The sequence below is a fragment of the Geotrypetes seraphini genome, chromosome 4 (genome assembly GCF_902459505.1).
Source record: "Geotrypetes seraphini chromosome 4, aGeoSer1.1, whole genome shotgun sequence".
Classification (NCBI taxonomy): Eukaryota; Metazoa; Chordata; class Amphibia; order Gymnophiona; family Dermophiidae; genus Geotrypetes; species Geotrypetes seraphini.
The window spans coordinates 48,955,357-48,971,381 of record NC_047087.1 but is presented as its reverse complement, the minus strand read 5'-3'; the positions used below and the strand labels follow the sequence as shown (position 1 = coordinate 48,971,381).

Genomic DNA, 16,025 nt, shown 5'->3' with positions numbered 1-16,025 from the left:
CAGGTCCCATAGGGAGGAAGAGGAGAGCCAGCATCAGGATGATGCAAGAGCTACGAGCTTAGACGGAGCGGAGAAAGCAAAAAAAAACCGGCCGGGAGAAGCCGCTCTGGGCTCCGGGACTCACGTTTTGCAGCTCCTTTTCGATCTCGCCGGCCTTCAGCACGATGGGGCCCCTGACCGCGTACTCCACCGCTTTCACCTGCGGGTTCATGGACTGCAGGGTGAGGATCTTCCGCCGGCTCTTCCCGTTCGCCGCGCTCAGCGCCGCCTGCGCCTCGGCCACGGTGCTGAAGCAGGGCTCCCCCCGCCCGCCGCCGCCGGCCGGGGGTCTGTGCCCGAGGCCGGAGGAGAAGGGCCGCCGAGTGAGGCTCCGAGCTCCGTCCCCGCAGTTCGCGTCGGCGGCAGAGCCCAGGCTTGCAGCAGCCTGCCTGACAAACACATGGAACCGATGCATGCTTTTGCTCCGGATTTAAACAAAATTATAATACAAATGAAAACAAAAACAAAAAAAAAACCCTGCTACAGTAATCAGAACGGTGCCACTAATTTGGAAGCCGAACACATAGCATGGTCCAACTAGAGCAGCTGGGCTTCATTCGCAGACCTAAATCAGCGCCCTGAGACCAACGGGGGGAAAAAATGCCTCTCCCGTGAACCGGACGACGATTCCGTCTCAGGGCTCCAGGCAAGCGCGGATCCCGATCATCGCGCTCGTCTGCTAGGAACCCCGACCAGCTCTCACTATTCAAACTCGCTCCTTCCTCCCAGCCCCACGAACGAGGGCGCCCCGGTGCACGGTGGGAGTTGGAGTTCCATTCCGCCTGCTCGCGTGATTCTCGCGAGTGAGCTTTAGCCCCCGGCAAAACTACAAGCCCCGGGATGCAGTGAGGGAGAGGGCTGCGTTCTGGCAGGAAGAGTAGCGGGGCTTGCCGGGGGTGTGGAAGGGGAGAGGATGGTAGGGTGCCTCCTCCACTCCTCCTTCTCGAGTGTTGCCGGCCGTGTGATCTTAAAACACAGGCGTGTCTTGAGCCGGATTTCGTTCACGCGGCCCGATTGTTTAACCAGTAGGGTAAATACAGTAGTTTAAACAGTCTCTAGCTGCCTATATACAGACAAATGTACAGAACGACTTGAAGAAGGTTCTGCATCGTAAAACTTGTAAAAAAAAAAAAAAAAAAAAACAACCCCCACAAAAACAAAAACTAGTACTGTTAGTCCAATAAAACAGGCATCACCTCGTTTTCCTTTTTTTGTTTTGTATTACTATGATTTATTATCTTCTTTTCATGTCACAGTAACTAAGTACCTCAAATGGACTGTCAGGTTATCTAATGAGTTGTACATAAGACACTCGCCCCTTAATTCTAAACCTGTGCACACAAGTATATGCCTAACACAAGTTTTATAATAGTATGTTACACGTGTAGCTTAATAATTATCTTTTAATTGGCGATAAACAGTTGTTGGGCATCATTGGTGTTAATTGGCACTTATTAGCAGTTATGCAAAATATACATTACTACAAATGTGCTTGCAAATCCGTAGCATGCAATGAGGAGGTGGACCTGGGAGAGACATAGGCAGGTCAGGAACTGCCTAGCACTTGCAGTGGGGGTTACAGAATATTATCAGTTATGCATTTACAGTGGGGGTTATGGAATATCATCAGTTATACATCTGACAGCAAAGTGAACATTTACACCAGCTTTCTAACTATTCACATCTACCCTTTCCACACAGTATTTTATAGACCTCTATGATGATATCATTCGAGTTGTCTCTTCTACGAGCTGAAGAGCCCTAACCGCTTTAGCCTTTCCTCATAGGGAAGTCATCCCATTCCTTTTATTATTTTTGTCACCCTTCCCTGTACCTTTTTAAATTTTGCTAAATATTTTTTTTGATACAGCAACCAGAATTGCACGTGAAGGGGTAAAACACGGACCTGACAGACCTCGCGGATCTAAAACCGCACTTCCTTAAAAATCTGAGGTCCATGCCACTTGTAGTTTCTGGCTCTGACAGACCTCTGACAGTTTAGCTCTGACAGATCCGTCTCAGCATAGGGAGGGAAAAGTATTAGGATCCGTCAGTGCTAAAATGTCATAGAGGTCTGTCAGAGCCAGAGACCAAATAGATAGCGCCCAGAAAGTCAGGTTTAAGCAGACCCCCATAGGCAGGGTGGGATAGGGATATAGCAAGCACAACCACCTCTCACTTTGTTTTACCAGGAAACCAGTTTAAAGGATTCGTTTTAGAGCCGCTCCAGCACTAGTCTCTGGCTCTGACAGACCTCTATGACATTTTAGCGCTGACGGATCCTAATACTTTTCCCTCCCTATGCTGAGATGGATCCGTCAGAGCTAAATCATCATAGAGGTCTGTCAGAGCCAGAAACTACAAGTGGCACGGACCTCACATTTTTAAGGACGTGCAGGTCCGTGAGGTCCGTCAGGTCCGTGTTTTACCCCTTCCCGAACTGCACACAGTATTCAAGATGTGGCCATACAGGGCATTATAACATTTTCATCTTTATTTTCCTTTCCTTTCTTGATAATTCCTAACATTCTATTTGCTTTCTTAGCCATTGCTGCACACGGAGCTGAGGGTTTGAACGTATCCTCAACAATGACACCTAGATCCTTTTCCTGGGCAGTGACTCCTAACATAGAACCCAGCATCACGTAGCTATAGTTTGGATTCCTCTTTCCCACATGCATCACTTTGCACTTGCTCACATTAAGGGCTCCTTTTACTAAGGTGCCCTAGCGTTTTTAGCGCACATAGGAAATTACCGCACACTACACGGGTAGAACTAATGCCAGCTCAATGCTGGCATTAAAATCTAGTGCACGTGGCAATGTAGCGTGCGGTATTCCACGTGTTAAAGTCCTAACGCAGCTTAGTAAAAGGAGCCCTAAATGATATCTGCCATTTTGATGCTCAGTCTTCCAGCCTCACAAGGTCCTCTTGCAATTTTTCACAATCCTCTTGCGATTTAACAACTTTGTGTAATCAGCAAATTTAATTATCTCACTAATTATTCCCATCTCTAGGTCATTGATAAATATGTTCAAAAGCAGCGGTCCCAGCATAAACCTCTGGGGAACCCCACTATTTATAAATGATTGAAAAATTACATCTATGTAAGCCCAGAGATGCTTCTAAGAAATTGTTGAAAACATATATGTATGTGTTGGCATTTATGTGAATCATGAGGTTGTTTTATTTATAGGACCTAATAAGTGATGTGTTGGATGTTTCTGCTTTGTATGTTGCTTTTACACTGATTTGGTTTAAAGCAGTATACACATTTTTAAAATAAATATCTTATGAGAAGCAGAGGACAAGCCTCAGACTCCAATCTGCTACTCTGCTTCATGATCTACACAGGATATTTCATAGGGAGAGACCTCACAGGCATAAAACCCTCTTCATTGAGTTCAAAATAACCTTTACTTGTGTTTTTTAAAATTCCCAAGTGCAAATCACTGCTGATAGGTGCAAATAAATATGTTATTGAACTTTCACTTATCTTATTCTAATGTTAGTTCTTCGTGAAAGTTCATTAATACATTTATTTGCACCTAAAGCACTTGTTTGCACTTGGGAATATTTAAAAACACAAATAAAATATTTTGAACGCAGTGAAGAGGAGGTTTTTATGCCTATGAGGTCTCTCCCTGTGAAATATCCTGTGTAGATCATGAAGCAGAGTAGCAGGTTGGAGTCTGAGGCTTGTCCTCTTCTCCTACGGTAGTTGTACCTGTAACTTTTTCATTCATGTATACAAAGGTATTATGTGAGTGAACTGAGATTATTTACTCTTTGCCTATAGTGTTAGATGAATCCCACTATTTACCCTTCTCCATTCAGAATAGTGACCATTTAAACCTACTCTGTGTTATTGATTAATCGATGGGTGGGTGGGTGGGATAAAATGATTGATTTTGAATATCTGTAAGTTGAATGTGCTTTTCTTGACTTGTTATATGTTCTTATACCTGTGTGTTGCACTGTTAATATTTGAAAATTAATAAAGATTAAAAAAAAGAAAGACTTTAAGGCTTGATTTGAACTTTGTAATATTGGTTTCTTGTCTCATCATTAATGGGAGGGAGTTCCATAATATGGGAGCCACTACCAAGAAGACTGTTTTTTTGGGTGTTGTTGTAAAACAACTGATGAATAGATGGAATAGCAAGGAGGTGTTGATGCGACGATCAAAGGGCTCTGGAGGTTCTATATGGAATAAGCAGTCTATCAATGAATGCTGGAGAGTTGTCTGATTTTACCTTGAATGTAAGAAAGAGTACTCTTGCTTTAATTAAGATCTGTTTTAGAAGGGTCTAAGCAGTGGCGTACCAAGGGGGGGGCGGTCCGCCCCGGGTGCAGCCTTAGAGGGGGTGCATAGCCAGCCAGGTCCGGAAAATTCTACCGGGCCGATCAGCCTTCCTCTCCCTGACATCAATTTTGCCGTCGGAGAGGAAGTTCAGGCCAGCCTTTCTTTCTCTCTTCATGCCCCCTTTCTTTTTTTCTGTTTCCCTTCTGTCTCCCTGCCTGCCCCCTTTCTTTCTTTCTCCCTGCCTTCCACCAAGCCACTGCTGCTGCCATCGGGTAACAGGCCCCAAAGCCACTGCCGCCCCAATCTCTCCCTGCGTCGGCCGACCAGCATTCCTCTCCCTGACGTCAATTCTGCCGTCAGAGAGGAAGTTCCGGCCCAGCTTGGGGTGGCAGCGGCTTTGGGGCCTGTTACCCGATGGCGGCAGCAGTGGCTTGGTGGAGGGCAGGAAGAAAGAAAGAAAGGGGGCAGGCAGGGAGACAGAAGGGAAACAGAAAAAAAAAAAGGGGCATGAAGAGAGAAAGAAAGAAAGGGCAGGGAGAGAGGAAGAAAAAGTCGGGGGAGGGAATGAGGTCTGGAGGAGAGGAAGCATACAGGCTGAAAGAAGGGAAGAAAGATTGGATGTGCAGTCAGAAGAAAGTGCAACTAGAGATTCATGAAATCACCAGACAAGGTAGGAAAAATTATTTTATTTTCAATTTAGTGATCAAAATGTGTCTGAATTTATATCTGCTGTCTATATTTTACACTATGGTCCCCTTTTACTAAACCGCAATAGCGTTTTTTAGCACAGGGAGCCTATGAGCGTCGAAAGCAGCGCTGGGCATTCAGCGCAGCTCCCTGCGCTAAAAGCTGCTATCGTGGTTTAGTAAAAATGGAGGAGGGTATATTTGTCTATTTTTGTATGGTTGTTACTGAGGTGACAGTGCATAGTCATCTTCCTTGACCTCTTTGAAAAAACCCTGGCATAGGAATGATAATTAACATTTTCTCAGCGTACAGTGTGCTTTGTGTTTTTTTTTAAAATTTTATTGTTGGTAGATCATTTTGACTTGGTCATTTTAAAAGTAGCTCGCAAGCCCAAAAGTGTAGGCACCCCTGAGCTAGAGCATTGAAGCTGCGTGTAGCTGCCGTAAAGGTCATCTCTGACGCAACCGAAAATTGCATCAGAGACGACCTTTACGGCAGCCATATGCAACTACAACGCTCCGGCTGCTGTAAGAGGCAGTTTAGACATCGCCGGCCACAAGGCAAAGAGGTTTGTCGGACCGGGCCTGTTGTCCGGGGGGGGGGGAGGAAGCGCCATGAAGGTAAGGGGCAGAGAGGGAGAAAGGGAGAAAGGGAGGAAAGGTGGGGTGGAGAGGAAAACAGGGTAAAACAGAGGTGGGAGAAGGATGATGAAAGCACATGGGGAAGACAGAGGGGGGAGAAGGATGCTGAAAGCACATGGAGAAGACAGGGGGGAGAAGGACACTGAAAGAACATGGGGAAGACAGGGGGGGGGAGGACACTGAAAGAACATGGGGAAGACAGAGGTGGGGGGAGAAGGACACTGAAAGGACATGAGGAAGACAGAGGGGGGAGAAGGACGCTGAAAGCACATGGGGAAGACAGAGTGGGAAGAAGATGCTGAATGGAAATGGGGAACAGAGAGTGGGGAGAAGATGCTGAAGGGAAATGAGGAACAGAGAGTGGGGAGAAGATGCTGCAGGGAAATGGGGAAGAGAGAGTAGGGAGAAGACGCTGAAGGGAAATGGGGAAGAGAGAGTGGGGAGAAGACGCTGGCAGGGAAGAAGACAGAGATGCCAGATTATGGGGGGAGCAGAGGGAAGAAGATGGGTGCCAGACCAATTTGGAAGGGGGGAGAAAGGGAGAGGCACAGTAAAAGAGCAAATGGAAGATGCAGAGAGAAGAGAGACAGTAGATGGAAGGAAGAGAGTAACAAGAAGATGAAGAAAGCAGAAACCAGAGAAGACAAAGGTAGAACAAAAATTTTCTATTCATTTATTGCTTTAGGAGACATGTGTCACTGTTTCTGTGGTGTTGCATTGTATGCAGAGTCCAGCTTCTTGCTGGTTCAATTTAACCTTTGTCTATGTATTTCTATTTTATCCCCCTTTTACAAAACTGTGGAGTGTTTTTTAGCGCCAGCCGTGGTGGTAGTAGCTCTGATGCTCAGAATTCTATGAGCGTCAGAGATGTTACCACCGTGGCTAAAATCCACACTATAGTTTTATAAAAGGAGGAGGGGTTAGTTTGTAATGACATATTCCATACTAGGCGAAGGTGTTTTCTGTGTTCTGTGTTCGAAAGACATAGTTTTCTGTTAGGATTACGGTGTAGGATTGATCTGTACTAGTCTGGCTTGTTTTGTTTTACAATGGGTGTATTGATGTTGTACTGCTCACTGCAGTATATAAGATGCTGCCTTTTCCTAGGTACTCATGTGTGACGTGTGGCTTGTTACTAAAAATCGTACAGATGGGGGGTGCCAAAAAATGATGGGCCCCGGGTGTCACATATGCTAGGTACACCACTGGGTCTAAGTGCCACAAAGGTGCCCAAATTGACCAGATGACCACTCTATGCATCAAGGTAAGACACTCCCACACTCCCCCAGTGCTCATAAACCCCCTCACACCCACAAAGATCAGAATACAAACGTACATACCTGTCTCCAGAACATCAGCACCTGATATAGGAAAGCCTAGTAGATCTGCACACAGGTTCTTAAGTAGCCTGGTGGGTGAGTTAGTGAACCATAGAGAGGAGTAGCAAGTCCCATAAGCCACTCTAACTACTACATTCATGGTGGAAAAGGTGAGCCAACAAAAACCTCCCCAAACCCTACTCTAATGCCATATATGTGCCACCTGCAGCCATAAGGGCTATTTGGGTTGTAGATAGGTAGGTATAATGGGTTTTGGGGAGTTCACCATAACCTATACAGGAGTTCTGATGAAATGTTTATCTGGCACTCTTTATATGAAGTTCACAGTAGTGCCATCTAAGGTATGCTCTGCACTGCTCTGTTGCCATGTCTAGGTGGCCAGTCCATTACAGGACTGGCCTCTCCCACATCCAAATGGTCTTGTTTTGGGTGTATGGGACTTGGATGAAATTTTGGGTGAAAATGTGGTATAAAGATAGATGTCCTGGTGGTATGGATGTCCACATAGAGGATTTAAAAAAAATTCTTTCTAGACGTATGGTGGTTTGCCTTTCGAAAATAGGCATTTTCTTATTGCTAATTTTGGACATCTGGCATCATATGTCCAAATTGGACTCAGATGTATGTTTTGAAACTGCCCCTCCACCTAATTTGAAAGACATGGCTAGTATGATGAAGAAAGCTAGAAATGCTAGAGCACTTATTTTTTTGCCTAATTTAGCTTTAGAACCACAGATAACACCAGACATTTGTGTAGCCATGGAAACACTTCAGTTGGTTCTGGGGTTGATTTTAGCTGAATATGTTAAAACTCTACAATACTTTCAATGAGGATTCCAGGAAAACAGAGGTATTAGCTTTTTGTATTTCAGAGATTTTAAAGTGATTCAGATTACTGATGCTATGCTTTTTTCCCCCTTAAGAACTGATTAGGACAGATTCAAGTAGCCTGAGTAATCAACACGTTCAAAAATAGTGCTCATGTTTTATGGCGTAAGCTATTTTGTTTTATTTATTTAAAAAAAAAAAAAATTATTCCGCTTATACCTAAGCAGATTACAGATAAAACAGAATTATCAAATAGTTCATAATTAAAGACCCTCTTTTATCAGCCATGTTAGGGTTTGTTTGTTTTTTAAATCACAGGCCACTGCAGTAAAAGCTCTGATGCACATAGGAATTCTATGAGCGTCGGAGTTTTTACCGCAGCAGTCGGTGATTAAAAAAACCCCAAAGCAGCTTGATAAAAGGGGACCTAAATAATTTTAACAAATTGTTAGCTGCAGTTATGTTACTTTCATAAAATACATTATTCATCATACCCACTACTAAAATGATAAATAAGGAATAAGTTACAGTAGTGTGAGCCCCGATACGTCAGATGACACGTCATCACGTGTCTTCGGGCTGATTGGAGCTCCGATGATATTTAAACTAAAGAACGCTGTCGGCCCTGTTGTAAAGTATTGACTGTTACAACGGAGGTAGATGGCTAAGGGTGAGTAGCAATTGGGAAGTCTTTAGGTCAAGTAAGAGCTATTTTCCTAAAGTATATTATTGAAACACGGTTAAGAAATAGACTGGGTTACACTTTGTTATATTGAAATAGGTTTTAATTTATGGTTTTGTTGGTGATTTGTAGGGATTGAGCCTTGAGAAAGCAAGCGAGGCGAAACATGTCGGCTTTGACATCCCTTACTAGTGCTGACATCTCTGATCAAGAAGACTTAGCCATATTTTAAGCTAAGTATTTATCTTTATAAGAGAATATCTTTATAAGAAAAGAATAAATAGAAATATAAATAGCAGAAAGCTCTATGAAAAAAAATAAATAATAAATGACCCGATGACGAGCAGACACATAAAGCTCAGGACAATGAGAAGTTTGAGTCCTGAGTGGTGCCACTGAGGGTCGGGTTAAAAAACGTCTAAAAAATTCTAAAATTATATACAAGGTGGCTTCATAGCCTTAAGTAAGTGTATATAATACCTCTTTTCAGTCATGGAAAACATCTATCTAGACCCTAAAATGTACTAATAAAAGGCTTTGACAAATAAATGGGTCTTCAACAATTTTTTTAATTACATCTTATTGCTACACAGCCTCAAAGAACCTGATAGTGCATTCCATATCCATGGACCAGCTATGGAAATAGCCACAGACAATATTTTCATATGACATATCCAACTTACTGGTTCTATAGCTACACAAAAGCACTACTTCACCATAACTACTATTACTACTATTTATTATTTCTATAGTGTTGAAAGACATATGCAGAACTGTACATTTAACATGCAATAAATGGTCGCTGCTTGGAAGAGCTTACAATCTAATTTGGACAGACAGGCCATCACAGGGTTGGGGGAGTTTCTTGCAGAGAGAATGATAAACATAGGTAGTTTCACAGTGAGTGGGAGATAGGAGTTGAAAGCAGCCTCGAAAAAGCCTGGCACAGGTATTTTGTGGATTGGTGATGAAATTCATATCCCATAAGGCATCTGCCAGTTTGAGTGTCTGGGTGTTTGAAATCCACAGGTCCCATTATTAAGTTATATCAAACTAATGATGTAGTACCTATCTTGGCAGCAGCAGATAGGCAGTGTTGGAGGTGGAGGAACGCATTTGACGTAACAACAGCGACAACATCAAATTTATACTGCACAGAAGTAAGGTCCAGCAATCTACTTCTGTATTCTGCCAAGAAAACTTGATTATGATGATGAGACATAAAGAACCGATGTACTGTATAGGTCGGAAGGCACTCACCATGATAGTAGGGAAGAGCTGATCATCATCCAGAATATGCCCAGTGTTTGTGAAGCTGACGGATCAAGGTCACCAGGACATCCTGATACTGATGTTGCTGGACAGAATCAAGGAAAATTGGAAATTGTTAAAGATCAAATGGAAAAAAACAAAATTGATTTGATAGGGATCAGTGAACTGACATGGACAGGGCAGGACAGGGCCATTTTCAATCAAACGAGCATTGGATCTGCAACTTTGGTCATGAAACACACAGGAAAAAATGCTGTGGCATTCATCCTCAACAACAAGCTTTCAAAGACAGTACCGAAGTACAATGTTATCAGTGACAAGAGTCGTGTCAACCTGTCTACAGGGAAAGCCGTACAATGTCACCTTGATCCAAATATATGCTCCAATGACAGACGCAGAAGATGAGGATGTAGAATTGTTCTACAAATAACTTCAAAATGTAACAGATCAAACGCCAAAACAAGATCTACTGATCATTATGGGGAATTTCAATGCAAAAGTAGGAAGTACACCTGAAGATGCAGTCAGTGGTGTAGTAAAGGTAAGCATCGCCTGGGGCTGTGGTGCCCCTCCCCCGCCCTCTTCCCACCCTCTGCCGCACCCCCTTCCCTTTCCCCGTATGTTTTTAACTTCTCCGGCAAGAGCAGTATGCCCACGTCAGTGTCCGCTTGTCCTCTGACATCACTACCTAGGCGCGGGTCCTGGAAGTGACGTCAGAGAGAGCAACGATGCTGACATGGGAAGCAACCTCATACCAGGGAAGTATAAAAGGTATGGGGGGAAGGCAAGGGGCGCGCGGAAGAGGAGCGGGGTGGTGGAGAGTAGGAGGGATGCTGCGCCCTTAAGAAGACTGTGCTTGGGGTGGACCGCACCCCCCCCCCCCTTATTATGCCACTGGATGCAGTGGTTTGAAAGCATGGTATAGGAGGAAGAAATGAAACTGGTGATAATTTAGTACAGTTTTGCAAAACAAGCCGTCAATCGTGAATATGCATTTCCAACACCACAAACACCACCAGTACACATGGATCTCACCAAATGGCATGTATCGAAATCAAATTGACTACATCTGCATATGAAACAGATGGAACTCTGCAGTTTTGACTGCAAGGATTAAACCAGGAGCTGATTGTGGAAGTGATCATGAGCTTTTGACATGCACAATCAAAGTAAAGCTTCAAAAGAAGAAGATCATTAGAGACCTCCCAAAATATGACATTGAAAATATTCCATCAGACTACTGGATAAAACTAGACAACAGATTTGCCTGTCTTTTTATAGAAGATAGAGAGTCCAGAGAGTTATGGAATGACATCAAAGTGATTAGTGATGAGGCTAAAAAGAAACTCCAGAAAAGAAAGAAAGCCAAGAAATCGCCTTGGATCTCAGGAGAAACCAGAAAAGTAGCAGAACAAAGACAAGCAAAACTTCCCAGTGCTAGAGAAAAAGTATCACCAATGAACCGAGTATTTCAACGTCAAGTTTGGCAAGACAAAGAATGATATCTAAAGGATATTTGTCAGAACGTGTAGATGGAAAAACCAGATTAGCGTATCAGGATGTTAAGAGATTGCAGCAGAAATTCCAGTCTCGATTGGGGATGCTTGAAGATACCAGTGGAATGATATTGAATGATCCAGAAAGCATTAAAAAGAGATGGAAAATTTATACAAAAAGGGTAATAAGGAAATTAGGGAATAAAGGCATTAGGGAAATTGAACTGGAAACTGACACTGAAGAAGAACCAGATATCTTAAGTCATACAAGGGCATTCAATAATTTATCTACCGCAGTGGGAAAGAAAAGGTTTTTAAAAAAATTTTGTTTTATTTTTCAACATAGTTCGCTGATAGTTCCATACACTTCATCCACTTTTCCCAGAATGACTTTAACCCCTTTGAAAATAATAATTCTGTTTGACCTTCAGAGCAAGGCCATCACAGTTTCCTTGATGTCTTCATCACTTGAAAACTGCTGTCCACAGAGAGATTTCTTCAAAACTCAGAACAGGAAATAATCTGAGGGAACCAGGTCCGGATTGTAGGGTGGATGGTTCAGCTGCTGAAACCCACATTCTTGAATGGCAGCATGTGATTGTCATGATATGTGCACCGGTGCATTGTCAAGAAGCAGTACACCCGCTGTGAGTTTTCCTACTCTTTTCTCCTTGATTGACTCCCACAAAGCGATCATTGTGTTGGCATAAGTCTCCCCAGTTATGGTTGTCTTGTATGACATGAACTCCAGAAGTAAAAGTTCTTCATCATCCCAGAACACATTTGCCATGACTTTGCCTGAAGACTTTCTTATCTTGAACTTTTTGGGGGTGAGGGATGACTTGTGCTTCTACCACATTGACTCCATTTTGGATTCAGGATCTCTGTGATAGGCCCAAGTCTCATCTCCAGTCACCAAACAATGAATAAAATTTACTTGGTCTTCACGGAGCATCTCCAAGTTCTCATGACAGCAATGGAGCCTCGTGGCCTTCTGACAAGGCATCAACATTCTTGGAACTCCTCTTGCACTAAACTTAGACATGTACAACTTTCATGAATTATTTCCAAACTACCTGCCGAGATGCTCATTTCTTCAGCTATTCAGGAAACCTTAATTCGTCTTTCTGACAAAATTAAATCCTTGACTTTCTTGCATATTCTGTGGAAGTTGCTTCCACATGCCATCCAGTGTGAAGGTCATCTTCAATGGACTCTTTACCTCACTTAAACTGCTTGCTCCAAAATTGTACTTTGTAGGATGATGGGGCAGACTCACCATAAACTACAGTCATGCATTCACGGACTTCGTTTGACTTTTTCCCTCCTTTGGCTTTTTTTGTGAAACATTTTATCACTGAACGGTGCTCCAAATCTAGCAATTTCTTATTTGATTCGCACGAGGACTCTCCTGACATCATGATATCAAGCTTGAGGAATGGGCATTGACATGGCAAATGAGATTCAACGTGGATAAGTGTAAAGTGATGCATGTCGGTAACAAAAATCTCATGAACGAATACAGGATGTCTGGGGCGGTACTTGGAGAGACCTCCCAGGAAAGAGACTTGGGAGTCGATGAAGCTGTCTGCACAATGTGCGATGGCGGCAAAAAGGGTGAACAGAATGCTGGGAATGATTACGAAGGGGATCATGAACAGATCGGAGAGGGTTATCATGCCGCTGTACCTGGCCCTCACCTGGAGTACTGCGTCCAGCACTGGTCGCCGTACACGAAGGACATGGTACTACTCAAAAGGGTCTAGAGAAGAGCGACTAAAATGATTAAGGGGCTGGAGGAATTGCCATACAGTGAGAGATTGGAGAAACTGGGCCTCTTCTTCCTTGAAAAGAGGAGACTGAGAGAGGACTTGATCAAAACGTTCAAAATACTGAAGGGAATAGACTTAGTAGATAAAGACAGACTGTTCACCCTCTCCAAGGTAGGGAGAACAAGAGGGCACTCTCTAAAGTTGAAAGGGGATAGATTCCGTACAAACGTATAGCAATTCTTCTTCACCCAGAGTGGTGGAAAACTGGAACGCTCTTCCGCAGTCTGTTATAGGGGAAAACACCCTCCAGGGTTTCAAGACAAAGTTGGACAAGTTCCTGTTAAACTGGAACGTACGCAGGCGAGGCTGGATTCATTTAGAGCACTGGTCTTTGACCTGAGGCTGCTGCGTGAGCGGACTGCTGGGCAGGATGGACCCAGCAGCGACAATTCTTATGTTCTTACTATGGAAACAACAGAGAAAAAAGGTTGACTAATTTGAGCTTTGGTGCTGGAGAAGGATTTTAGGTGTGCTGTGGATCACTAGAAGAACTAACAAATTGATTCTGGAAGAGATCAAACTGGCTATGTTACTCGAAGCCCAAGTGATGAAGTTATGACTGTCTTATTTTGGTCACACTGTCAGAAGAGAAAGATCATTGGAGAAGCACATCATGTTTAGGAAGATCAAAGGAACCAGGTGAAGAGGGTGACCTGCAATCAGATGGCTGGACCTGTTGAAAATTACCATGGGGATGACACTGGAGGACTTTACCGGACTAGCACAAAAGCGATTTCTTTTTAGATCTGCAATTCATCAAATTGCTAGGACTCGATCATGAGTTGAAGGCACGTAAGATAAATTGAGCTGCAGCCTAACTCCAGGAAATCACTAAAAGTTTAGAGAGAAGTTATTCAGAGATTAGTCATAGGGATATGCAATGAGATTTTTGATGGTAGAACACTGGCCACCTGAGTGAGGATTTGGAGTGGTCACCTCTGGAGAATGTAGTTTTGTTTTTCTCCATGTCATTGGATTCTCCTGAAATCAAGCACTCAAGGGTCTGAATTGGATTTTTGGGACAGTCAGGGTCTTGGCTATTACACATATAATTTATTATATTTGATTTGAAGGGTGGGCCTGCAGTGGAAATTTTCCCTACACTTTCAGATGGAATGAGCCAGGCTAGATATATTATTCCTACTCAGGGCTAGATTCTCAAAACTTCACGGTAAAAACGGATGGGCCACTGTCACAGTTGTTATTGTAACGATTTCAAAAAGGCAAGTAATTCTAAAAAAAACTATGCATGCAAATGAGGTTGGTGGAGAGTAGCGAAGATTCACCAAATTTATACGAGATGAGTCGTTGGTGATAGCAATCGGCACATGCACATAATACACCACAACATCATATAGCTCAGGGGTCTCAAAGTCCCTCCTTGAGGGCCGCAATCCAGTCGGGTTTTCAGGATTTCCCCAATGAATATGAATGAGATCTATGTGCATGCATTGCATTCAATGCATATTCATTGGGGAAATCCTGAAAACCCGACTGGATTGCGGCCCTCAAGGAGGGACTTTGAGATCCCTGATATAGCTGAACCCATGGAAGGTATTGGTGGATATCAGGGGCAGTGTGCCAATCATAGGCATGCCAGAGCTATTGGATGAAAGGGAAGAGAGGAGAGATGCACCATTGACTTTAACAAGTGCGCTTTAAACATGCCTTTTCTCCCCCCATAACTACTATAATCCTTGCAAATCTTGTAATTTGTTTTTAATGTCCAATTTTATCATGAACCGCAGCCAGAAACACATAAGACATACCTATAATATATGCGCTCAAGAAGCATGCTTTTGTCCACCCCCCCCCCAAGACTATAATTTATGTGAATTTTTATTTTGTTTCATTAGCCACAGACAAAATGCATGCCAGAGAAGCGTTTTTCACAGTGCTGGCACAGTACCAGCACCCCCGGACCAGTCGCTGATTTTTGCTCGGCAAAAGCTGACACCGCGCTTGGAGAATCACTTGGCAATGCTGAAGAATCGACTGGAGTGCTTTTTTAAATATTGATGAGCCTATTTGCATGGCAGAATGGGAGACTGCTAGGAAGCTCGGAAAAGACCACAGTAAGCTGTTTTGAGAATCCGCCGCTAAAATACTTGCACACTAAACCGGCTGGAAGCGGTTTAGTGACCGCGTTAAAAGCAACGTTAAGTTTTGAGAATCTGGGCCTGAGTCTGTGACATTTGTTTGCCCCCTTTTTTGTTGTTGAACAAAAACACAGTTATCTTTGGTGGCAACAAATACAGTACATGCTATCGCTTAAGTGTAGAAAAAAAAGATCAAGCAAACGTTATCAATTTGTGAGTAGCCTTCAAAAGTTGCGTTCCTACCATCATGTCAGTTAAAATGAGCTACCAAAAATTGTTACCGAACTATACATTACAGTAATACAGAGAACACATTTTGCTGTCTTAACTACAAGCGCTATTATAAACACAGATTGCTACTTTTTAAAAACTGATTACCCAACACGCAATTTAAATAACATTATTTCCCGAAAATAGCCAACTAGAGATGGTTCCAAAATCAAGACCGCAAAGGCATGCATCAGTTTGGCACATGAGAGGGGAGGGGTTGTACATAAAGTTCCGCCCTCTCATCTGAATTAATTAGCTAACTATTCAAAGCCACAGCCACGCCCACCGCGTTCCTTCTGTGACGTTTAGTCTTCTTTGTGCATTAAGAGAGTGCAGAAGATAAAGAATTCTAACGCTGGAGCGCGGCATGGGCGGAGCTTGAGCTTTTCGTTTGTTCCATCCGCCCTCCTCCGATGTGACGTCACCGAGCTCTGCGGAACTTGCATGGTGTGCGCGGCCTGGCAGTTGATTTGCTAATTCCAGAGCCTCGGCGGGAGGTGGGTGGCCGGGGTCGTGTGGGGGGAGCGAGGAGG

General features: G+C 43.5%; 1 protein-coding gene across 1 annotated transcript in view; it reads right to left on the bottom strand.

The window, feature by feature from the left end:
• Nucleotides 1–887, bottom strand: part of GPT2 (glutamic--pyruvic transaminase 2) — a 73,891-nt gene extending 73,004 nt beyond the window's left edge. The window contains exon 1 of the mRNA XM_033942503.1: nt 125–887. Coding sequence (XP_033798394.1) covers nt 125–454 — 330 coding nt within the window. The 5' untranslated portion in view covers nt 455–887. The remainder of the gene's footprint in view (nt 1–124) is intronic.
• Nucleotides 888–16,025: the final 15,138 nt, after the last annotated feature.